The sequence below is a fragment of the Myotis nattereri genome (genome assembly GCF_964212035.1).
Source record: "Myotis nattereri genome assembly, chromosome: 8".
NCBI classification, from domain to species: domain Eukaryota; kingdom Metazoa; phylum Chordata; class Mammalia; order Chiroptera; family Vespertilionidae; genus Myotis; species Myotis nattereri.
In genome coordinates, this window is record NC_138083.1 from 94,135,211 (window position 1) to 94,160,415 (window position 25,205).

General features: G+C 57.4%; 1 protein-coding gene across 4 annotated transcripts in view; it reads right to left on the reverse strand.

Annotated features, from left to right (window-relative positions):
• TTC39C (tetratricopeptide repeat domain 39C) overlaps positions 1–4,502 on the reverse strand; it is a gene marked incomplete at its 5' end in the record, with an annotated part of 35,764 nt that extends 31,262 nt beyond the window's left edge. For 2 of the 4 annotated variants that reach the window (XM_081097501.1, XM_081097498.1), the window contains one exon: positions 4,348–4,502. In XM_081097501.1, the coding sequence (XP_080953627.1) occupies positions 4,348–4,502 (155 nt within the window). Of the gene's footprint in view, positions 1–1,692; positions 1,864–2,077; positions 2,164–4,347 lie in introns of those variants that run through there. The other 2 variants (XM_081097499.1, XM_081097500.1) reach the window with 2 other exon arrangements.
• Positions 4,503–25,205: the final 20,703 nt, after the last annotated feature.

The following is a 25,205-nucleotide window of genomic DNA, read 5'->3' on the forward strand; positions in this document are numbered from 1 at the left end:
GCTCGGTCCTGCAGCAGCCTTTCAACCAGGGAACAGGAAGTTTCTAATGCGTAACAGGATCTAAATCTTTCAAATGCAACATGGGAGGCTAACTTTAAAAAAAAATATGTTTTAATATTGATTTCAGAGAGAGGGAGGGAGAGGGAGAGACAGAAACACGAGAGAATCATGGATCAGCTGCCTCCTGCACGCTCCCTACTGGGGATCAGGCCCGAAACCTCGGCCTGTGCCCTGACCGGGAACCGAACCAGCGATCCCCGGTGCCTGGGTGGATGCTGAACCCACTGAGCCACGCCGGCCGGGCTGACTTTAATGTCAAAGCAACCTTCACTCAGGACACTCCCTCCTACGCAGCCTCCAGCATCGGGGAAAGTACAGGGAGGGCAGGGCAGGCACGGAGTACAGAGCACCGGTGTCTGCCCCGTTCTCCACCTGTCTGTCTGCCCCGTTCTCCACCCGTCTGTCTGCCCCGTTCTCCACCTGTCTGCCTGCCCCGTTCTCCACCTGTCTGTCTGCCCCGTTCTCCACCTGTCTGTCTGCCCCGTTCTCCACCTGTCTGTCTGCCCCGTTCTCCACCTGTCTGCCCCGTTCTCCACCTGTCTGCCCCGTTCTCCACCTGTCTGTCTGCCCCGTTCTCCACCTGTCTGCCCTGTTCTCCACCTGTCTGTCTGCCCCGTTCTCCACCTGTCTGCCCCGTTCTCCACCTGTCTGCCCCGTTCTCCACCTGTCTGTCTGCCCCGTTCTCCACCTGTCTGCCCCGTTCTCCACCTGTCTGTCTGCCCCGTTCTCCACCTGTCTGCCCCGTTCTCCACCGCACCGGCCCCCATGGAGTCTTCCTTCCGCTCTAACCACACACCACGACGCCTGCTGCGCCTGTCCGCCGGCCGGGAAGCCACTGTGACATCCAGTCAGCCCCCACAGAGGCGGCAGAAGGCGGCTGCAAGCCGGGCGGCGGGAATGCTACTGTCCTCCCCTAAAGAGAGTGTAAACAGCTGGAAAACAAGGTCGAAGGGCAAACTAAAAATCTGATCACCTTGGGAGACAGGCGGACGGTATAGCGAGAAGAGCCCTTGATCTGGAACCACAGTGCTGGGTCCTGGTCCGTGATAAGCATGGAAACAAGTCCCCAAGGGAAACTCAGGATGAAACGCCCCTCACTGGAGCCGCACCCACTGGAGCCGCACCCCACTATAGCAGCACCCCACCGCACCCCCCCTAGAGCCGTACCCCACTAGAGCCGCACCCCACTATAGCCACACACCCCTAGAGCCGCACCCCCCTATAGCCGCACCCCACTATAGCAGCACCCCACCGCACCCCCCTAGAGCCGCACCCACTGGAGCCGCACCCCACTATAGCCACACACCCCTAGAGCCGCACCCCCCTATAGCCGCACCCCACTATAGCAGCACCCCACCGCACCCCCCCTAGAGCCGTACCCCACTAGAGCCGCACCCCACTATAGCCACACACCCCTAGAGCCGCACCCCCCTATAGCCGCACCCCACTATAGCAGCACCCCACCGCACCCCCCTAGAGCCGCACCCACTGGAGCCGCACCCCACAGCAGCCCCCTAGAGCCGCACCCCACTAGAGCCGCACCCCACTGGAGTCGCACCCCACTAGAGCCGCACCCCACTGGAGCCGTCCCCAGAACACTGGGAACACGAGGAAATGTGCCCAGCAGCACACCTGGCAGAGAACAGATACGATGCTTGTTTCCTTATTTATCTTCTGCTCCCATTTCCAAATACAAGAACAGCACCAGGAACACAGCGATAGGACTGCAGTAACGACGCCCGTGTCAGATGGGTGCTGGGCGTATGGGGGGGGGGGGGGTCACTTCATAAGGTATGTAAGTATCTAACCCAGCCGTGGGCAAACTACAGCCCGCGGGCCGGATCCGGCCCGTCTGAAATGAATAAAACTAAAAAGAAAAAAGACTGTACCCTTTTATGTAATGATGTTTACTTTGAATTTATATTAGTTCACACAAACACTCCATCCATGCTTTTGTTCCGGCCTCCGGTCCAGTTTAAGAACCCATTGTGGCCCTCGAGTCAAAAAGTTTGCCCACCCCTGGTCTAACCACTATGTGGTGCACCTCACATTATATGTCAACTGCGACTGAAAAATAAAATGCAAGCAGGTAGCTCTTACCTATAAAATGCAAGTCCTCCTTGGACACCTTCCCCTTCCCTCACCCCCAACAGGCTCACCCGCCCAGAAACACCTTTCAAAGTGCATCTCTTTGCGGGTAGCTGTGGACAAGTCTTCCTATAACGCACCAGCTGCCCTTATCACCATTGCGTACAATCGTCTGGATAAAATGTAACAGCAGAAACAGTTATTTCACGCTTTCAGGAGACAAGAACCGGGGGTAATACATAAGTACTATGCTACAGCGGTTTAGAAAAAATGGTCATCTCTATACATAAAAGCCTAAGCGACCGAACAACCGGCCGCTATGACACGCACTGACCACCAGGGGACAGATGCTCAATGCACAGGCTCGGGCTCCCTCCTGTCTGGATCGGGCCTGCGGGATCAGCCGAAACTGGCTACCCAACATCCTCCGAGGGGTCCCGCATTATGACAGGGCGCAGGCCAAGGGACCCCAGTGGGATTTGTACACCAGCCTCTAGTTAAAAATAAGCAACACAGGACATTTCAAAGCAAGTGGTATCAAGACACACAAACAGTGTATCTTGTTCAGCAACTGAAGAGAGTAAGCTGGACTCCGAGACCTTCTCCCGCCCTCTCTCCTGCCACAAACCGGAGTCCAAAAAAGGAAAGCGCAGCCCAAGCTGGCGTGGCTCAGTGGATAGAGCGCCATCCTGCGGACTGAACGGTCCCGGGTTCGATTCTGGTCAAGGGCACGAACCTCGGCTGCAGGCTCCTCCCTGCCAGGGCCCTGTTCTTGTGCAGGAGGCAGCCAACCGAAGTCATCACTCTCTCTGTCTTTGCCGCTCTCTTCCACTCTCTCTGCAAATCCCTGGGGAAATTCCTCAGGTGAGGACCGACAACAGAAAGGTCAGCGCTCAGCGCGCGAACACTCGGATTGCACCCTTGTCTCCATGGCCTGTGTTCTCAGGGGACCACACATCTGTCTGCACAAGAGGCTGGGAAGCCTGAGTCTTCACATCCGCTCTGCACTCACAGCCTCGACAGGACGCTGGCTGGAAGCGGACGGCGCGCTTTAAACGTGAAATGTTCTGGGTGAGGCTGAGAGCTTCTCATTTCCGGGTTAAAAACGTCTTTAGTGGGAAGTCTAGGGCTGTGAGCGCTTGGCTGTGCCATGAGGGCGGTGGGAGCTTGGATGAGGCCTGAAAGTCTGCGGCAGCCGCATGCATATCTCTATCTCTCTCTCTCTCTCTCTCTCTCTCTCTCTCTCTCTCTCTCTCTCTCTCGTTTCCCCGCAGCCTGGCTCCCAATCACAGCTGCACATCTTCCCTCCGGTTCCTACCCAACCGGCGGGTCTAAAGTGAGAGGCACATGACCCTGAAACACGGACAGGGAGGCCGCTCACCAACATCCCGGAGTCCCGTCCACAGGCAAAGGGCAAATCACAAACTGCTCCCCGGGCCTGGCCCCGCCCCCTGCAGGCTCCTCCCCCTCAGGCTCCGCCCCCTGCAGGCCCCGCCCCCTCGGGGAAAGCGTCCAGGACGCAGCTCTCCTTCCCTCGTTAAAAGAGGATAAGAAAACAGCTCAGCGCACGTGCGGGTCCCTCCCTCCCGCATGTGTTAGCCCCATGTCCCTCCTGTGAGCCAGGCACCCTGACCGCGGTGCGCGCTGGCAGCACGGGCCCGCGGCCGGGCAGAGGCGGGGAGCGGAGTCTGGCCGAGTTCTGTAACCCGGGCCCGGCCCGGCCCGGCCCGGATGCGGGTCTGTCTGCAAATAGACGCGCCGGGGACGCACAGGCTGCACAGCCGGCCGCGGAGAGGTCCAGGCGGTCAGGGCGCACGCGAGCCGGGTCACGGCCCTGCAAGCCCCAGGCCCCGCCGCCTCCAATCGCATCCGGCCGCTGGTTCCCAAGCCCAGGCCCCGGGGGGAGGGCGCCCCTCTCGGGGGGCGAGGCCGGGGACGTGAGGGGAGCCAGCGAGCGCGCGCGGAGGTCGCGCCGCGGGTCCCGGGGAGAAAGGACGCCGGGTGGGGTGGAGAGGACGGTGTGGCGAAGGCGCAGGGCCGGCTGCAGCCGCGGCCGAGGGGGAGGCTGTGGGGCCCGGGCCGGGGATTAGGGGCCCCGGGAAGGGAGGCCGGCCGCAGCCTGAATCCCGTGAAGACGGGCCGGGGGGCGCGCGCGGGGGGCACGGGGCGCGCGGCGGGGGGGACGGGGGGCGCCATCACCTGTATTGTCGGAAGAGCTGGTCCGACTCCCGGAAGCCGTTGTTGAGCAGCATGTTGATGCCCGCGAGGGCCAGCTCCGCGTCCTGCAGGGGCGCCCCGGCCGCCGGGTCCGCGTCCTCCCGCCCGCGCGGCCGCTGCTGCTCGGCGCCGGCCATGGGCGCGGGGCCTGCGCGGGGCCGGGAGGTGGTGCAGCCGTGCGGCCCGGCGCCCGGATCCGCTCCACCTGCCGGGGCGCAGCGGGCGGGCGCGGGGCGGGGCGGGCGCTGCGGCGCAGGGAGCGTGGGCGTCCCCGCCGCCTCCGGCCGCGATTACTCAGCAGCCGCCCGGTCGGGGGCCCCGCAGCCCGATCCGTTTCCGGGTGTCTGTCACCCCCGAGCCCGCGCCCCTCGCCCCTGTCTTCCGGCGCCCCCGCGCCCAGCCCGCTCGGACACCCACGAGGCCCCGAGGCCGAGGCCGGGACCCCTTCCTCCCCGAGGCCGGACCCCGGGTGCCCGAGCCGGAGAGGACCAGCGGGTCTGAACCGAGGCGGGGAACTCCGCCCGAAACGCACGCCGCCCGCGCCCGCGACCCCGAACCCCATCCTGTTCCCGGGCCGCCCACAGCGGGTGGCAGCCAATCCCCGCGGAGGTGGGGGGCGGGGTCCCCAACACACACCCCGCCCCGCCCCGCCCCGCCCCCCGCCTCCCAGAGCCCCGAGCGGAGGTACTGGGTGCTCGTACCCTGCACCCACCCTCGGCCCGGCGCTCACCTCTGTGCCGGGGCCCGGAGGCCCCGATGGAGGCCCCGATGGAGGCCCCGATGGAGGCCGGGACCCGAAGGTGTAAGTTATGGAGACGCTGCTCGAGCGCCTGCCGCGCGCACCGGCGGCCGTGCCGCCTTCCCGACGGGAGAAGCCGGAACCTGGGCCCGGCTCCGGCGGCGGAGCCGCTCCCCCTGCGCGCTGGTTCGGGTCTGGGCGGGGCGTTATGGAGACAAACGGCCCACAAATTACTTTTGTTTTTCTCTAAACTTGTTTCTTGCCTCCATTTTAGCAATATCGCCAACGTGGTGTCACACTCAGGCTGGTGGCCGGAAATGGGCACTTAAGCCAGCGGTTCTCAACCTGTGGGTCGCGGCCCCTTTGGGGGAGGAACGACCCGTTCATTCACAGGGGTCGCCTAAGACCATCGGAAAACACATCTATAATTACATATTGTTTTTGTGCTTTCATTGTGTTCAACTTGTAACAATGACATTGGGGGTCACCTCACCATGAGGAGCTGTGTTAACGGGTCGTGGCGTCAGGAAGGTGGAGAACCACTGACACCCCTTTGTAAATCATTGTCGTTCGCAGGGTGCACTTGATCCACTCCGATTTGGAGAAGATTTGCCACTGAAATGGTTTTTGAAACTTAAAGCCATATTCAGGCTTGGAGATAACCCATGAATTTCAAATATCATGTCCGCCATTATAGCGGAATCAACAAAATAAATTAACACAGGAAAGATTGCAAATGAACCCAGTTGTATCAGGTACGTTGCTATCATTTGTTTTGTGACTTGTGCCCTCGCACACAGGCCCACGCAGTATTCCCAACAGTCACAGATTCAAGTTAAAGGCAGCTGGATTGGGGGCCCTTCTCAGCGTCTCTGTGTCACTCACAAATCCATGCAAACTCGCCTGTGCATCTGGAGCCGCAAATCCCCTGAAGACGCAACAAAGGGGTGACTGTCCCCCTGGGAATGCCCCTTAGAAATGCAGGAACCATGCGTCCATGCAGTCTGAGAAGGATTTGACATGTTGCCCCCCCCCCTTTTTTTTTTTTAATCCAAGCACTCTTGGGTTTAAAATAGCGTTCTTCTCCAGTATCCTCATCACCACAGACCTTCATGGCGGCAGCAGCAGAAGCCGTGACTGGGTTTTAGGGCATGGAGCATGGGGGAGGAGCAGTGGTCGCCATGAGGATGGTGCTGGGTGTTTTAGGTGCCACAGAGCAGCGCTGAGAGCGAGACCCGAGTGGCAGGGGCCCGTGTGTCCTTTAATACGTGTATGTACGTGCGTGTTTTCTCGGCCGCTGATGCAGGCTCTGTACCGGCCACGCGGCTCACGGGCTCTCGCCGCCATGGAGCCCTGGCCACACACTGCCATTGGTCACGGGAGCTGGCACTGTGCCCAGCGCTCACAGCTGCCTGAACTTTGGATCTGTGGAACCATCCACCCCACATCGTGAAACAGCCTGGTCAGCGCGGGAGGGAAGCCCAGAGAGCAGCACCAGCCGTAGCCCACGGCCTGGACTCCCCCAGCAGCAGGAGGAGCCGGCCCGACCCTCTGTTCCCATTTCCGAGAAGAGGGAGAACAAGTCACGGAACCGAGGGCACTGGGCCAGTGTTAACGCTTGTACCTGGGGCCCTGCAGCCGACATGGCCGAGGGGTGAGGAAATCAAAGCTCCTTTGTGGGCCTAGAATTGTCTCAAGAACCTAGCACGTCCGCCCAGCTGGCCCGTGTGCTCCGTGGTTGGGCGTCCACCCACCACCAAGAGGTAGAAGGTTCAGTCCCTGGTCAGGGCACATGCCGGGTTTGGGGCTCGATCCCCTGCCTGCTGCAGGCCCCCAATCAATCGTGTTTCTCTTCTCTCTCTCCCTCTAAAAATCAATAAAAATATATTTTTAAAAAATAACCTAGCACAGTTGGTTATGGTTACACAGACTTACTGAAATCTAACTGTTGAATGATTGGGGTGAGGTCCAGTGCAACTGCCCAGCACCCCTATTTGGGCAGTGGGGGGGCAGTGAGGGGCAGTAAGGGACAGTGGGCAGCACTGGGGGGCAGTGGGGGGCAGTGGGCGGCAGTGAGGGGCAGTGGGCAGCAGGGGTGGGGGCGGGATGTGGACAGAGGATAACACCGCCATGAACGGTACACAGACATGTGCCAGATCCGCTTTAACCAGATACCAGAACAGTCCCATGAGCAGCAGCATCGGGGGCAGTTTCAAATATTTGCTCTGTGATAGGGACACAAAGAGGATTGAGACGCGGGCCTCCGGCCTGGGATCCTGGAGGGACAGCGCAGGAGCCAGTGGTTACACTGGACGGCTGCCAGCTGCGGTGGGCACTGACCTTTGCCCGGCTCGCCTGGCAGGTGGGAATGAGGAGGGTGTTTCCTGGCGAGATGCTAATGGCAGATGAGGACGGACACTGAAGAGGCCCCTGCACTGCCTGCGAGAGGAGGGGGGTCTAATTGTGGACGTCAGGGCCCCGCACCCTTGACTGGGTGAGTCTCAGCACCTCCAGGGCTAATGCCAGCACTTGGCTCCCGTCCAGTCCTTACCCAAGAGCTTCTTCCGGAGGAAAAGGGGAGAAGGGAGAGGATGGAAAGGAGAGGGGGGAGGGGAGAGGGAGGGGAGGGGAAGAGGGGAGAGGAGGGAGGGAGGGGAAGGGAGGGAGGGGAGGGAGGGGGGAGGGGGAGGGAAAGAGAGGAGAGGAGGGAGGGAGGGGAAGGGAGAAGGGGAGGGAGAGGGGGAGGGGAAGGGAGGGGAGAGGAGGGAGGACGGGGAAGGGGGGAGGGGGGAGGGGAGGAAAAGAAAAGAGAAGCTCTCCAGTGAAGGAAAGAACGGATTTCCTTTGACACCGCTGAGGGTGTTTCAGCATTCTGCGGTTTTCGTGAGATTTCAGTATGAAAACAAAACTGCCGTCTAACTGATCAGTGAAAAGGCTCAGACGTGTATGACCTTGACACGCAGACGTTTTAAAGTGAAAATGCTCTGGTCCAAGTCACAGAAGCACGAACCCGAACTGGCTCAGGGGCCCCCGGTTTTGACTTATGAAGGGGTTTCCCCCAATGAGACCCATCTCCACCTCCGTGCTCAGCACTGCCAGGCGGTGCTGGTGGCCTCGTCCCAGGTGGGCCCCCCACCCCCCATCCCAGGTCAGCGGGGAGCCCCTATATTCCCAGGCATTGCTTCTCCAAAGCTTGACCACGATCCCAGAATCGAATCTCATTGGCTTTGACTGGCCTGCCTGTGCCCAGGTGCTCACTCTTGAGCCAATCACTGTGGCTAGAGGATGACCCGTCGTGAAGATTCAGCCAATTGGAGCCTGGCCTGGATCAGGCGGTGGAATCTATTCCGTGCAAACCCCAGGGCTGCGAGTTGCAGGCACCTGAGGAGGAGGGACCTGGGAGTGGGTGTCAGACATGCTGGCCTCTGCCTGGCCCCCCGAACCCCATGGTGAGTTTGGGGATGACAGTCCCAGGGCCTGTAGGCGATGCCTCCCCTGGAGGAAGCTGGCGGCGTGCGGTTTGGTTCTGTGATGCCAATAGCCAGGCCCTCGGGGACTTTTTGTAAACTGCGCTGCCAGGTGAAGTGAGTGCAGGTTCCCGAACGTCTGAACCCCTAACAGGGAGGAGAGCAGGGACCTGACTTCCCTGCGTTTTCAGGTCACACGGGCTTTGCTGGCTGCTCAGCCTTCCACTCCCCTGAGGTGCGGGCAGAGGCTGCTGACCGCCCTTAGTGGACTGTCCATGGCTGACGGAACACGGCTGGTCCTGCCCTGCTCTCCTCGGTGGGCCAGGAGCTGGCCTGGGGAGGGGGGTGCACGTGGGGACCCACAGCGTCCACCTGGCTCTTCTCCAGCAGGAGGGACGATCCCTCGGAAACTCACTGCCCAGCGCGATCACCCTTGTGTTGGGATCCGGGTTTAAGTTTCTGTTCGGAGCAGGAAACTATTCCCTCCGGGTAGGACGCCTCCCCGCAGGCCTCTCCCTAAACCAGACGCCAGGGCGAGACGGTGGGGCTGAGCATGGGGGTAGCTCTTTGTTCCGCGGCTGCCTGGACCCAGGGGTGCGACGGGGAGAGGGCCTTGGCCTCCTCTGGGTGCCTGCCTCCCGGGGGGGGGGGGGTGAGGCGGTGAGGCCAGGCCGGTCCTTGATGGAGGCGTCTTGAGTGGAAATATGGGTCGTCTCCTGCCCTCAGAGGGTCTCTCTCTCTCTTTCACGCTCCTCTGCGCCCGCCCATCCCCTTTGCCTTCCTTCCTGCACCCCTTCCCTGTAACCCACCTCCTTGCTTCTCCCTGACAGTTGCTGCTCCCAGAGCCACGGACACTTCTCCTTCCTCCAGAAATAACAGTCTCCCTCCCCCGGCTCCTCAGGGTGAGCACGCCCGGCAGCTTCCTGTGACCGTCCCTGTCCTCCTTCGCGGTCTGTGGCTCTGAGGGCCTCATGGCTCTGAGGGCGAGGCCGTCTCTGGTTTCAGGCTGGGCCTGCCCAGCCCCTGGGGAGGGACACAGAGCTCCGGGCTGGGGACGGGGTGGGGAGAGGTGGCAGAGGCACGGAAAGTTCCGTCCAGGCGCTGTGGCTTTGCTCGGCGTGCGTCTAAAACCAAAGCATCCGGCCGCTGTGGTGGAGCTCCATCTTGAATTCCCATTTTTATCTAAATGAAAGTTATCTGCCTTCTAGTCGGGTGACGTCATTTCTTACAACAATCCTGGGCTGATCATGCTAGGACACCCTGAATCCTTTGCAACATTAACAACCAATGCCCCGGCCCAGTTCCCTCTAACCACTAGGCTCTCCCCGGCCCAGGAGGAGGAGGGCTCCTTGCTGGTGGCCTCACCACCTACGTGGACCTATTTTGGGTGGAAATAGCAGCAGCCGTGGCATTGGCTGCTGGGGTGGATCTGTTTCCAAATCTCAAAGTGGAGTCAGATTCCCTAGGACTGTCCAGAACCACATTGCCAACCGGTTTCATCCCAGGGCACACACAAGCTCTTACGAAAATTCGGCGGCTCACCAAACGTACATGTTTTTGCTGATCTAACAAAAAAACTATAATTCTTATCTATTCACTGTTGATCTAGTGGCTGCTGACATTTGTTCTTTGACAACTGAGGGAAGAGAGGTCAGTGCCCGTGAGTAAACAGTCAGGTGCTGCGTGTTTTAGATGTCCTTGCAGCACCAGGTTGAAAGTCGCCGCCGAGGGCCTGCGTATAAGCTGCGTGGGGAGGCTGAGCTGCCCGGGGGTGAGGAGGAAGTGGGGCGAGGGGGATTGGGCCTGGAGGCCAGGTCATAGATTACGGTGCTGGTTCTGCACTTGGCCGTGACTTTGTGGCCTGCAGCGATTCTACTTCCCCTCTCAGCCTCCGTGTCCATTTATAATATGGAGATAATCAGTGCCTTCACGGCAAGCGCATGAGACAGCAGCAGGAGAAAGCGCTCACACGCGGTAGCAAGGCATTACCGCGTCTGCACGGCGAGTTTCTAATAGTCCTTAATCCAGCGGCCCCTTCTGTCCACGTGCTTGTCGTCGGCAGTGATACCAGCTACGGGAAAGCCTGTGCCATGAAAGCCCAGGTGGGGAGGATTCGCTTAAACCACTTCTAATATCAACAGTGCACGTTGGCTGTTATCACTCCAGCCTGGGGCGCAGCGTAGATGTCCTTCGGAACGTGTCCAAAAAATTCAAAGTACACATATCCAGGTCTTGGAATTCTTCGTCTGGCTCTAACTCGTTTCCGCTTTAATAACCCATTAGTATGTTCTGACACAGCCTGGAGGGTTGGACAAGGAAATCGATAACCTGGGGCACGAAGATGTTTAAATGCATCTTCTACGTCCGGCGTGCGTAACGTGTTTCCCAGCCAGCTCTTGTCTGTCTTTGCAGTGAGAGGGCATCACGTATAAAACAATGCTTTACTCACAAAACCCTTGTGCTTTGATCCGGGTTTAAGTTAGCGATGCTGCCCTACCCGGTTGGGCTCAGTGGATAGAGTGCTGGCCTGCGGACTGAAGGGTCCCAGGTTCGATTCCAGTCAAGGGCACAGGCCCGGGTTGTGGGCTCGATCCCCAGAGGGGTGCATGCAGGAGGCAGCTGATCAATGATTCTCTCTCATCATTGATGCCTCTCTCTCTCTCCCCCCACCCCCCTCCATTCCTTTCTGAAATCAATTTAAAAACAACAACAACAAACATATAAGTTAGCAATGCCCATGATCTGACAGGACTCAGTACCACTCAACTCCCCACGGTCACTGAGGGAGCCAGGTGAAGAGAAAGTTTCTGTCGGCGCAGGAGACGCACCGAGGTGTTGCCTGTGCGAACGCGTGGACGTGCGGAGCCGAGTGGGCCCTGCCTTTCACGGACGCTTGCTGAGCATTTCCACTGTCAGACAGCGGGATACAAAGTGCTGGCAACGTTTGGACAAGCAGCACGAGGCCTCCCGTTACTGCTGACGAGACAGGGAGCCAGACACGCTCCCTGTGGGTATTAAGCCGTGTGGCCTTGCCTCTCAATGTTTCCGAATCGGGGTCACTCCCGGATTGACTCTGTAAATGCTACACCAAACCTAACACTTATGAACTGGTAGTCACTGGCTTTCTGTGAATGTGTCGATCTTTTTACACCTCCAGAGTTAGCGTATGAGCCACCCAGGACACCTGTTACTAATCTACAGCCAGTCCTTGATTTTTAAAAAAATATATTTTTATTGATTTCAGAGAGGAAGGGAGAGGGAGATAGAAACGTCAATGATGAGAGAGAATCACTGATTGGCTGCCTCCTGCATGCTCCCCACTGGGGATCAAGCCCACAACCCGGGCCTGTGCCCTTGACCAGAATCAAACCTGGGACCCTTCAGTCCGCAGGCGACGCTCCATCCACTGAGCCACACCGGCCGGAGTGCCAGTCCTTGACTTTTGAGCCCCAGAATAGCATTAACCAGTCTGAGTCATCAAAGGCAGCCAATCACTATTTTTGATCACATTCCTACTTATTTTCAAAAGAAGATCCATGGTAACGGAGAATGGGAAAAACATTGGGAATAAAACTTTGAAGATAATTCCAGAAGAGGAGGCTGACTGTCTGGAACCAAGGACTCGGTTAAATCATTGATTCCTGACGATCTTTCTCAAGGTCCTTGACCGACGGAGCCAATCCCAGGCCTGAGGTCAGCAGTTCCTAGCTGAACCCAGGCCAGGTGGACTGGGCACCAGGCTGGCCCGGACTCTGCTAGGCGAGCCCAGATGAGAGCAGGCAGAGGGGACCGGCAAACGGGGGCATTGCCCGTGAGGCTGGTGAGGGCCATCGGGCCATGCAAGACACTGAGCCTGCTCTCACGGGGTGAACTTCAGTTAAGAACACGGTGTGAGGAAGGCAACGGCTATACCTCCAAGTTCTCTCCCTGTTTAGATGAGCTCCAGAGCTGCAGAACCCCAAAACTGGATGCCATGAGAGTGTAGACAGAAGCAGAGCAATGACGATGGGCCAGGGACAGGCAGAAAGGCCCCGGCGCCTAGCAAGGGGCAAAATGGGAAAACAAGGCCCTCGCCCCAGGGTGCCCTTCCTCCCCAGCACGTCCCCGGCATGCAGTTTAGGCCCCTGCCCCTCCCCCCTACAGACAACATCGAGGCCTCAGGTGTATTTCGGCTCCAGGCCCAGAAAAGCAGCAAAACCTGACAAGCGACGCTCGGCTGCCTCAGGACCAGCTGAGCTGAGTAGTGACCCGGCCCTGGCACCGACCCATCAGTGGAGACCGTGACCTGAGAGAACCACCTGAGAAGCTGATGGGCGTTCTGCTGAGACCCTCCCCTGAGACCTGCCCTCAGAGCCCCACCTGCAAGAGGGAGAGAAATATGCTCGGACGACGGACCCAGCGAGCCAGCTCTCTCCAGGGAGCACGCCCGGTCCTTCCCCACAGGCACGTATCCCCCAGCCTCTAAGGGACCCCTGAGACTTGCCACCAGGGGAGCAATGGGTAGTGGCCGCTTGTCCCGGGCTCACCCCTGACCCCGTCCCCACGGCCCCCTTTTCTCTGACGTCCCCGTGAGCCCGGCCTGGGTTCTCCTGTTGGTTCTCCTAGGCCAGCAGTCGGCAAACCACGGCTCGCGAGCCACATGCGGCTCTTTGGCCCCTTGAGTGTGGCTCTTCCACAAAATACCACATGCGGGCGCGCACGTACAGTGCGATGGAAACTTCGTGGCCCATGCGCAGACGTCGGTTTTCGGCCTGGGCGAGTCTATTTTGAAGAAGTGGCGTTAGAATTGGGGGTGTCGGTCAGTCGGGCGACGGGAGACGCAGCGCGGGGGAGGCGCGTGCGATTCATGCCGAGTTGGGAGAGCCGGTCGGTCAGCAGTCTCATGTGCAGTGGTTAGTGCTAGTCGCGGCCGCAAATCGCGCGCGGGGGACAAAAGTACCTCCTCGAAGCGTAAAGTTACCTGTACTTCTCCAACCAGCTGCAAATCCTAGAGGTATTTTTGTCATCAATTTAAGACTTGTAATTCTTTTGTGTTGGTGGTTTTATTATTATAAAGTGAAACATTTTTTTAGGTGCCCTGTTTGAGATGGCTACAAAGAAGAAGCAAAGAAAAACGGAAAATGAAAACCATGAATTTAAAGTTAAATGTACCTACCTATATAGTTTAAGTTTAAAAAATCTGGCTCTCAAAAGAAATTTCCATCGTTGTCCTGTTGGTATTTGGCTCTGTTGACTAATGAGTTTGCCGACCACTGTCCTCGGCCTGCCTTGCCTGCTGTCCCAGGTAGATCTTTGCTGCCCTCGTGGGCCCTGACCCTTTGGCTCCGTCCTGTGTTACCCTTTGGCTCGGTCCTGTGTACCCTTTGGCTCCGTCCTGTGTACCCTTTGGCTCGGTCCTGTGTACCCTTTGGCTCCGTCCTGTGTACCCTTTGGCTCCGTCCTGTGTTACCCTTTGGCTCCGTCCTGTGTTACCCTTTGGCTCGGTCCTGTGTACCCTTTGGCTCCGTCCTGTGTACCCTTTGGCTCCGTCCTGTGTTACCCTTTGGCTCGGTCCTGTGTTACCCTTTGGCTCCGTCCTGTGTTACCCTTTGGCTCGGTCCTGTGTACCCTTTGGCTCCGTCCTGTGTACCCTTTGGCTCGGTCCTGTGTACCCTTTGGCTCGGTCCTGTGTACCCTTTGGCTCGGTCCTGTGTACCCTTTGGCTCTGTCCTGTGTACCCTTTGGCTCCGTCCTGTGTTACCCTTTGGCTCCGTCCTGTGTACCCTTTGGCTCCGTCCTGTGTTACCCTTTGGCTCGGTCCTGTGTACCCTTTGGCTCTGTCCTGTGTACCCTTTGGCTCCGTCCTGTGTACCCTTTGGCTCGGTCCTGTGTAGCCCTTCCCTTTGGATATCCCGCCCCACCCCTTTTCCTTAAATAAACTCAGGTTTCTGTCATCACCGCCTGAGATGGCTGCTTACCTGCCCGCGCCGGCACCACCGGCTTCCCCCTTCCACAGACGTCATTGCGTAAGAACCCTCGGTCCTGGACTCCACTCCGGACAGTCCTGTTCGCCTGGACCCAGTTGCTTAACCTCTTTCAGCTTCCGTTTCATCATCAACAAACACAAATGACGATAAAGTCCCCGCGGACCTCCCGCGGCTGCCGTGACAACGGGGCCCTAACACCTACGTGTTCTGTGGGGTCCCTGCCGAGTGAACACGAGGGGCTTCTTGTTGAAAAAGTACTAAGGTCACCATGGCAACAGCAGAGCCTCAGGCCCGTAATCCTCAGCTCTCAACTCACCTGAGCTCCGAGTCCTGCCCCGGCAGGCAGCCGGGAGGATGCACAGAGACCGGCTCTATTACGAACCCATCAACTATGTCAAAGGGCCGCGGGGAGCCGCGGGGAGCCTCCGGGATGGTGCCGGGCGTCGGCTGGAAACAAAAGGGCCTGCGCTCCAGCAGGTGTGGAAGGCGGCCGTGTGCTCGGAGGCCAGGCTGCGGGTGTGTGTGTAAGGGTGGGGCTGTTCTCCACAATCCCCGGTTCCTGGGGGCAGGACGGTCCTGTCTAACACGTCCCTGTATCCCCACCGCCGTGCCCCACCAGCCTGACCCTCCCCGTCCACCGGGCGGTGCAGACCGAGGAACGACGGGAGATGCAGCTTCAGCGGAGCCTTTATGACAGAGTCACACCTACACAGCCCAACACGGTGGGCCTCTGTCGGTAGACGTGTTACGCCTCTCCTGTGCATAGAAACTACAGGACTGTAGCTGTTCTTGGCCAACCTGACATTAACACACATCTCTGAGCCTGACCCTCCATGGAATACCACAGAAACACTGCAACGTCTGGTATTAGACGTTTTAAGAATGGCACATTTCATCTTAGGAAATTCATTCTGGAAACCTTTCCTTTGATTCCGTCTCTTGTCCATTTCCCATGAAAAGGCCTTTGATCATGTCCTCAATTTGCAGCAGTATTTTAACCTCAAAGACGAGCTTAACCCGTGCAAGGAGGTGCGTGGTGAGAACCTGAGGTGATGTAACAGTTTGGTTCTTCTGGAAGGCATGCTGTCTCGTCAGGCCACTGATCACGGAGAAACCCGGCTTTTCTGAGCAGCAGGAGCGTTCTCAGGACCAGGGCCCGCCGTCCTAAGCTGGTGGCAGGATGAGCCGGGGGCGGGGGCGAGGCGGGGAGGGGGAGAGGGGGAAGGGTGGTGGGGGCAGTGGGGTGGGGCCAGTATTGAGACAAGAAGGAACCGGGAAATGAATCCAGGCTCCTGCCACTGTTGCAGCAAAGCTCTTCTTTCTCTTCCCCCGTTTTGCTCAGAACCCGTGTGCACAAGGTGGTTCACCCGCATGTTACATGGGATTAAGAGGCTGTGGCCCGGCCGGTGTGGCTCAGTGGTGAGCGTCGACCTAGGAACCAGGAGGTCACGGTTGGATTCCCGGTCAGGGCACAGGCCCGGTTGTGGGCTGGATCCCCAGTGGGGGGCGTACAGGAGGCAGCCGATCCATGCTTGTCTCTATCATTAGTGTTTCTCTCTCTCCCTCTCCCTTCCTCTCTGACATCAATAGAAACATATACTTTTTTAAAAAGAGGGCTGATGCGGCCTGGGAGTCCTCTCCATGCTGCCCCAGGGGCACGGCCTGTCCGGCCAGGGCGTCTGGCTGCAGCTCCGCTCTGTGTGTGGGTCTGATGGGCCGGCCAAGCACGCCCGCCGTCGTGATGCCAGGGAGAAGCAGGACATATGTGTTAAACAGGTTGCGCCCTCCAAGCGCGGGCACGTCCAGGGCACACCACCACCACCACCACCACCACCACCACCACGTCGGAAACACGGAAGAGCTGCGGCAGCTCGAGAGCAGCGGTGCGAGGCGCTCGTCTCCGGAGGAGCCGAAATCACACCGGCAGGCGAGCTTTCTCTGCGGCCTGGTGCACGCGCGGCCTTTCGAGGTTTTGCGTCGTTACTTGCTTATGTTTTGGCCGCCCGCGCCCCCCCCACCCCCCCAGGCTTCGCGAGGAGGGAGGCCACAGGTCTGTTTTATTTCCCTTTGCACACACCCAGGGCAACGGAGGAACTCAGGAGCTTTTTGTTTAGTGAATGGGGACCATGTCATATCATTTGTAGGAAAGAAATTCCAAATATACTCCCCCTGCCCCTCCCCCCCAGTTCACTGGGGTCTCACTCAACCACGTTAACCGAACCCCTGGCTTAACCTCTAGATCAGTGGTTCTCAACCTTCTGGCCCTTTAAATACAGTTCCTCATGTTGTGGTGACCCCCAACCACAAAATTATTTTTGTTGCTACTTCATCACTGTCATGTTGCTACTGTGATGAATCGTCATGTAAATATTTGATATGCAGGATGGTCTGAGGCGACCCCTGTGAAAGGGCCGTTCGACCGCCAAAGGGGTCGCGGCCCACAGGTTGAGAACCGCTGCCCTAGGTTGTTCATGTTGAATTACGGGGCCAGACCTGGGGGAAGGGACAGTGACCTACGGGTATTTTACGTAGGATGTGAGGGCCATGACATGTGATCATAAGAAGTCAAAGGCAAGAGGCGCCTTAGCTGCCATCTGTTCCGTTTCTCTGTCTTTTGAAAAGGCCAGCATGCACCTCCATAGATGTATCCTGTACCCAAACGATAAGGACGTTCACTGCAGCATTATTCACGGCGGCCAAGGCAGGGAGACGACCAAAGTGTCCTGCGATAGAGACTCAACAAAGAGGACGTGGTCCATGTGCACAACCGACTACCCCTCAGCCACGGGAAGGGTGAACTCGCGCCATTTGCAACAACATGGATGGACCTTTAGAACATAAGGCTGAGATAAGTCCGTCAGGAAAAGCTAAGCACCATGCGATTTCACTCATGTAGGACACAAAACTGAAACTCCTAGACACAGACAAAGCATGGTGGTTGCCGGACGGAAGAGGGCGAGGGGTAGTGAAGGGTAAGGAGCGACTATATGGTGACGGAAGATGCTTTCACTCCGGGGGGTGGACGCACAACGCAACGTTCAGGTCGTGTGCCACAGAAATGCTCACGTGAAACCTGCATGACCTTGGTGACCAGTGTCGCCCCAACAAGTTTAATAAAAAATAAATAAAATGTGTTTTAACTGACAAAACAGGAAAACAAATGGTAGAGACTCGCTGGAAGGAAGAGTTCATTGCCGCCTACGATAGAGTCTAACGTTCAGCAGCGTTAAAGCTGACTGCCGCCTGCCGACACCGAACATGTTACACGCTGATGTTTTGTGACTTGAACTCAGTAGTGAAAGTGAAAATTGCAGCGACTACACACTTGGTGCGAGTGGCAGCAGCTCTTCCGCCTGCGTTTCCAGTTCAGCTGTGTGGGCCGGAGTTACATGCTCCCCGCTGGAGCCCTGGCGTGCAGAGGCCGGCCCTCTGCGGGCTCTGATGTCCCCGCGCAGCCTTTCCAGGCAGGTGCGCAGGCATGAGTCAGAGCCTGAGTCACTGCTGACTCACTGGCTCCGCCGGGCAGGGCGGGCGGCCTTGCAAAGCTGTCCCAGGTTTTCTTCTGTGCATTTGAGGGAAACACACCTGCTCTGGCCAAGTTCCTCAGAGGCAGCACCTCTCAGATCATATTCACTGGAAAACCGCATTTTTACGGTTAAGTTTTCGACCCATCTGACTGCTAAGCATGAAGGATCGTCATGACACGCACGCTGAGTGCGTCCTGGAGCCGGGGCTGGAACTGCCGCTGTTCGTGACCACGCTCGCTCTCCACGCGGCGCCCCACCAGGTGGAGGAGGTGCGCCTCCTCCCAGAGAACTACGATGAGACCCATCGTAGCCAAAGGCAAGACCTGAGGTCAGGAGCCTTGTTTGTGCACAGTTTTATCTTAAACATTTTTTCTTTCTTTTTTCTAAAACATTTTTATTGATTTCAGAGAGGAAGGGAGAGGGAGAGAGAGATAGAAACATCAATGATGAGAGAGAACCATGGATCGGCTGCCTCCTGCACACCCCCTGTTGGGGATCGAGCCCACAACCCTGGCCTGGGCCCTGATGGGAATCGAACCCTGGTCCAAAGGTCCGTGCTCAACCACTGAGCCATGCTGGCCGGTGGCACTCCAGAATTTACAGAATACCACCCCACCCACAGGGAGGATGCGTGTGCCCGCCAGCCCTCCTGGCCAGCAGCAGGTGCTCTGTGTCCTTTCGAAAGGCCTGCAGATGCAACATTTCACGTAGGCGTGCCCCATGGTAGCCACTGTCCCTATAGTTCCCAGAGACGCTTCCTCTATCACGAGGTTAAATAATAGAAGCTCCTGCCGACAGTGACCACCTGCTGCCGACACGGACAGCGGCCGGACGCTGTTACCCGCGTGGCTCAGGCTGTTGAGAGCTGGCTCTCTCGTGGGACCAGGACTCCTGTGATGAGCAGGGCCTTGGCCCTGGCCGGCGTGGCTCAGTGGATAGAGCATCGGCCGCAGACTGAAGGGTCCGGGGTTCGTTCTGGTCAAGGGCAAGGGCATGGACCTGGTTGCAGGCTCAGTGTCCGGCCCTGGTCAGGGCCCTGGTCGAGGCACGTGCAGGAGGCAACTAATCAATGTGTCTCTCTCACACTGATGTTTCTCGCTCTCTGTCTCTCTCCCTCCTCCACTCTCTCTAAAAATCAATGGGAAAACATCCTCGGGTGGGAATCTACAAATAAATAAATACAATGAAGCAGCTTGTGGAGGGGACGTGGGCTGGGTGGCGTGGGTGCTTGGATTTCAGAGTGCGGCTCCACGGTGTCTGTGAGGGTGGGTGGATCACGGCTGGGCTGACGTGTGGCGCTCAGTGTGTCGTTGCTGTTTGCGGATGTGGTGTTGGGGTGACAGTGCCTCCAGGACACGCACAATCCCGTGTGTCCCCAGAACAGTGTGTGTGCAGCGGGGAGAGAAACACGGAATACGGCTATTTTGGTGATTAATTGCTATTTTCAACTGAGGTCTTTGGCTTAATTACCTGCTGTAAGTAAGTATGCTCATCTGGTCAGCTGTCTCTAGTAGCTCGTGTAACCCCGAATGTAACAGCCCCCAGTGAGCACGGGAGAACAGTTCCTGAGGACGTAAGATTGGGAGCCTGGGGTTGTCTCAGCCTGGTGTTCACAGCCTTTCCTACCCACCCCCCTTTTCAAAAATGTCTTTATTGATTTTTAGAGAGAGGAAGGGAGGGGGAGAGAGAGAAACACCAATGATGGGAGAGAATCATTGATTGCCTGCCTCCTGCACGCCCCACACTGTGGATTGAGCCCGTAACCTGGGCCTGTGCCCTTGACTGGGAATCGAACCCTGATCTCCTGGTTCATAGGTTGATGCTCAACCACTGAGCCACACCAGCTGGGCCTAACCCCCTTTGGGTGAATGTGCAAGTCAAGGTCCCGTCCCAGAGCCATGGACACCGAGCAGGAAAGGGAGGGCTGCGTCTGGTGTCGGAGGTTAGCGGGCTGGCCGAGCCGCCCTTCCTGCCCTTGGCCTGCCTTTGTCTCCGAGCTCATCAGTCCCAGTGACAAATAGGATGGAGGCTTCCCTCCGGAGCTCTGGCCCAGAAGTTGGGGTTGTTCTGGCTCCAGGGGCCGGAGGGTGTTTCGAGGCGTGAACGTGGGCTGCTCTGCTCCTACCGCACGACCTTCCTCCTCAGAAAGCGGCTCCCGTCTGAGCCCAGAGGCTTTTTTCTCATTATTTGAAATACCTGAAGGGGAGCTTGCATATGGTGGTGGCGTCACCTTTTCGAACCCGTCGGCTGAGCTGATGGGGAAGCTGTGGACCCGAGCACGTGTCCGGCCGAGCAGCCACGCCTCTTCTGAGGGTCTCCCTTGACTGATCCAGGAATCAATTCCCCATGAACCTCGAGTAACAAAAGCCGCGATGCTGGCGAGGGTGAGGTTCGAAATCTTTACATTTTAGCGCGTTTCGTCGCCCACGTGGGTCATTTCTGTCTTCCCCTCCTTCCCTGAGTGTGTGTGACGCCCGAGGCCCAGGGAGGGAGCAATTCACAGGAGAGAATGTGGAGGCAGGAGACCTAACGCTCAGGGGGCCTCCATTTCCTGGCTGCGCAGCCGGCGTTCGCTTTATTTCGGGTTTCTCTCCGGTGCTGTGAGCGAGCCCGTGGAGGTGCCGGAAGGGAAACCGAGGCCTGAGGCCGGAGAGAGGCTGCCTGGGAGGAATGAGCGGTCGGCTTTGCGTTTCCCTCCCGTTGGCCCGAGGCCTCCTGCAGCTCGAAATCGTTCCACAGCGTTTCCAGGCCAAAGGGAGGTGAGGCCTTGGGTTCTAGGGACGACTTGATGGGGCAGAGCAGAAGCTGGGGAGCCAGCTGGCATCTGAGAAATACTCGTCCGCTCTGGTAACGTGATGGTGTTGTTCTGAGGAAAGAAGGCGCTTTCTAACCTGCCTGGGAGCTGCCTGCGGGGCCTGGGAGCCCGGAAGCTGCCCGCCCTCCCCACCGGGAGCTGCCTGTCATCATGGGAAGATCACGACTTTGTTGGGGAAACCTGGGCGGCCAGCCCTCCGAAGATCCCGCCCGCCTTCGCATATCATTAGCCTTTGAAGACCCCCAGCCCCATTCCCTGTGAACTGCCCCTTGGGCACACCCTTTGCCTACTTCCCCCTGTAATCCCTGCCCTTCTACCCGATATAAGCAGCGGCTTATGGGGGCAGAGCAGATGTCTGTGGGTGACGGCTGCTCTCCCCGCTGCCGGCAGGATTGGGATAATCCCTCATATGGTTCCACCCTGACTCTGCTGAATTGGCTCAAGGAGGGACAGGCGGCCCAGGCCCCTTGACTGTTGGGTTACAAACTCACAGCACATCCTCAGTGTGGACAGTTAGGACGGGAGGAGCTCCCTACACCTGCCCGGGGCAGGGCAGCTCCAGGTGAGAGCTGTTCTTTGAAAAAGGCCATGGGTTTTGCAGACCAGCCCCTATGCCCTCCCCTCCTGTTCCCTCCAGCCATCTTCCCACACACCATGGACTCTTACTCAGCAATAAAAGGAATGAGATCTTGCCTGTAACGGGACAGATCTAGCGGGTATTATACCACGTGACACAAGCCAGAGAAAGACAAACACTGTATAATTTCACTTACATGTGCAATCTTAAACACACACACAAGAGCCCTAGCCAGTTTGGCTCAGTGGATAGAGCAGCAGCCTATGGACTGAAGGGTCCCGGGTTCAAGTCTGGTCAAGGGCACATACCTTGGGTGCAGGTTCCTCCCTGGCCCGGGCCCTGGTCAGGGCGCGTGCAACAGGCACCCCATCGATGAGTTTCTCTCACATCAATATTTCTGTCTGTCTGTCTTTCCCTCTCTCTTCCACTCTCGCTAAAAATCAATGGGAAAATATCCTCGGGTGAGGATTAGCATAAACAAAAGAACTGAATAAACAAAAGAGAAACATCCATACGGAGGAGATGGAAATCTTAAATAAATAAATAAAACGGCACCAAGACAAACCAACCCTGGAAATTGTACCTGAGCGAATCCTTATGAAAGTTTCACCACAAAGAAAACAAACTTACAGGTGAAGGGGGCGGAGTCGCTGGCCGGAGCGAGGGCTGAGGTTGGGGGGCGGCTCCCAGCGCACAGTTCACCCCTCAACCCCGGAGGAGGGCCCTGCTGCTTCCTGAAGGCGGGGCCCAGCCTGGCACCGCTGGAGCTGAGACGCGCTCTGTACACCTGGCTCAGCGCTGGTTCTTAAAGCTGAGAGGTAGAACCGCCTGCGGACTCGAGGCCTTTTCGCAGAACTGCCGATGGGCCCATCAGCTGGCCTGCATCTCCAGGTGCTGAGGTTCTGGCTGAGGTGAGCCCGGGGCGGGCGAGGTGCAGCTGGAGCCGCCTGCGCCACAGCTGCTCCGTCTTGAAGACCACGGGCCATGCCCGACCTCGTAAGTTTGTAGTTAGTGGCATCAGGGGCTAAGGCCAGTTTCAAAAATATGTTAGGAGACAAGTTGGCAAAGCTGACTACAGATATAAAAAGGTTGGTATCCTTTGCTCTGGCAGCTTTGCTTCTAAGGACGTGTCCTAGGAAAATAAGCAAGTTTGCATTCTAGGGCATCTCCTAGGAGGCTGTTAAATACGTCATAATTCGCCTGATGTGATTACTATAGTCACAGACCTGGGAAAGGGTCACTGTATATAGCTTTTAAAACCATATGAAATCCTCAAAAAATTAAAAATGGAACTCCCATTTGACCCAGTGATCCCACTTCTAGGAATATATCCTAAGAAACCCGAAACACCAATCAGAAAGAACGTATGCACCCGTGTTCATAGCAGCACAATTTGCAATAGCTAAGATCTGGAAACGGCCCACGTGCCCATCAGCAGACGAGTGGATTAAGAAGCTGTGGTACAGCCACACCATGGAGTACTATCGGCCATAGAAAAGAAAGAACTCTTACCATTCACAACAGCGTGGATGGACCGGGAGAGCGTTATTCTAAGCAAAATAAGCCAATTGGAGAAAGACAAGTATCACATGATCTCACTCATATGTGGACTCTAATGAACAAAATAAACTGATGAACAAAAATAGAGCCAGAGACATAGAAGCCTGAACAGAGCGCCCCAAGTCGGCACGCGCCGCGAGAGGGGAGCCTCAGCGGGAGGGGAGCCGTGAAGAGGTAACGGGGAGGGTGTCTGCAGGGCAGGTGCAGTTACAGAGGGTCCCGCGACAGTTCCGTCGAGGAGCTGTAAGCGTCCCTCTCTGAGAACACACATTTGCAATCTGAGGAGCCCACGGAGGCTCTCTGTCTGTCTCCAGGACTGCGCTCCGCCTGTGCCCTCTTCCGCCTCCTGGTGGCTGGGATCGCACTTGGCCACAGTGGACAGACCGCGGTCCCCAAGCTGCTGCAGAAGGAGGGGACCAGGCCGTGAGTGGAGAGTCAATTGCCCCTGTGACGGGCCTGGGCAGTGCTGGTCAACACCAGCTCTAACGGGTAATGGTCGGTCCAGGAAGTGAGGCACCCGAAGGGGAGGCGCCTGGCTCGTGCGGACCTGCCAGAGAACCAGATGCTCCCGCAGACGCAGTCCGGTGGGGATCTCCTGGGAGGTTCTCACTTGAAAACCAGTGTTTTCTACTGGACAGTGTGGCTCAGTGGTTGAGCGCTGACCTATGAACCAGGAGGTCACGGTCGGATTCCTGGTCAGGGCACATGCCCAGGTTTCCAGCTTCAGCCCCAGTGGGGGGCGTGCAGGAGGCAGACAATGAATGCTTCTCTCTCATCATTCATGTTTCTCTCCCTCTCCTTTCCTCTCTGAAATCAATACAAATATATATTTTCTTCTAAAAGGAGACAGGCCTCCTCCATCTTCCAATTAGTAAGAAAGAAGAAGAAAACCAATGTTTTCTGAAAGGACATGACTCGGTCACACAGTCCAACCTCTGGCCCCGCTTGGCTTCTCCAAGGCCCAGCAGCCCTTGTTGATGTCCCTGTGATGGGACCGGCTCCCCCCCAGAAGGCCCCAGGCCTGCACAGCCGTGGCTGTTAGAAGGCACCCCACAGGACACGTGAGGTCAGGAAGGAGCGTGGGGTGGGAGGGCGTGTGGCCCTGTGTCCGAGGGGGGCACGCGGCGGTGAGAACACCCTCCAGGATGATGAGGTCCAAGTTCCAGAATTATTGGCTCTTTTCCTCCTGATGAACAGACGCCATGTCGTCTCCTGCACGGCCTTCTCTGCTAGGGGAGCAGTGCTGGGCATAATGCTGGTCGAGCACGTGGTTCATTCTTTTGTAGATAAAAGCGACCCCTCCTTCCCAGCGGCTCCTGCCGGCGTGCCGTGCGGAGCGTGATTTATAGTGGGCACACCCCTCCCGCTTCCCTACTGCGTAGTTTTTGCTCTTTTTTTGTTGTTAATCCTCACCCGAGGATATTTTTCCATTGATCTTTTACAGAAAGTGGAAGAGAGAGGGAGACAGAGAAACATCAATTGGTTGCCACCTGCATGTGCCCCGACCAGGGCCTGGGCCAGGGAGAGGCCGGCAACCGAGGCATGTGCCCTTAACTGGAATCGAACCCAGGACTCCTCGGTCCACAGACCGACACTGTATCCACTGAGCCAAACTGGCTAGGGCTAGTTTTTGCTCTTAAGGAACTGATCACCATAATGCAGAACTGACTGGTGGCAGACTGTCCATGGGGAGCCTAGTGGACTTTAGGTTTATTAAATTGGCTTATTTACTATTTTATGAATATTACCAGAGGCCTGATGCACGACAGTCATGCAGGAGTAGGCCTTCCTTCTCCCGCTGCCCGCACTGGCTTCCCTCCGGCACCCGGGACCCAGGCTTCCCTCGCAGCCCCGGCTTTGTCCGGAAGGACGTCCGGTCTAATTAGCATACTGCACTTTTATTATTACAGATGTGTCTCCCAGATTGGGCTGCATATTCCTTCGGGCAGGAATTACTTCTTCTATGTGACCGTACGCCCCGCACCGAGCACACACAGCGCCCACCGGTATTGCTCCATAAGTGTTTGTAGAAAACTGTGAACATGGAACAGGTGCTGAGGGATTAATGCGGTTAACAGTGACCATCATGATGCTTTATGGGAGTAAAACATCATAGTTTACAGAGTGCACTGCACTAATTTAACCTCACAAATTATCACCCTTCACAGATATACAACTTTTGTATTTTT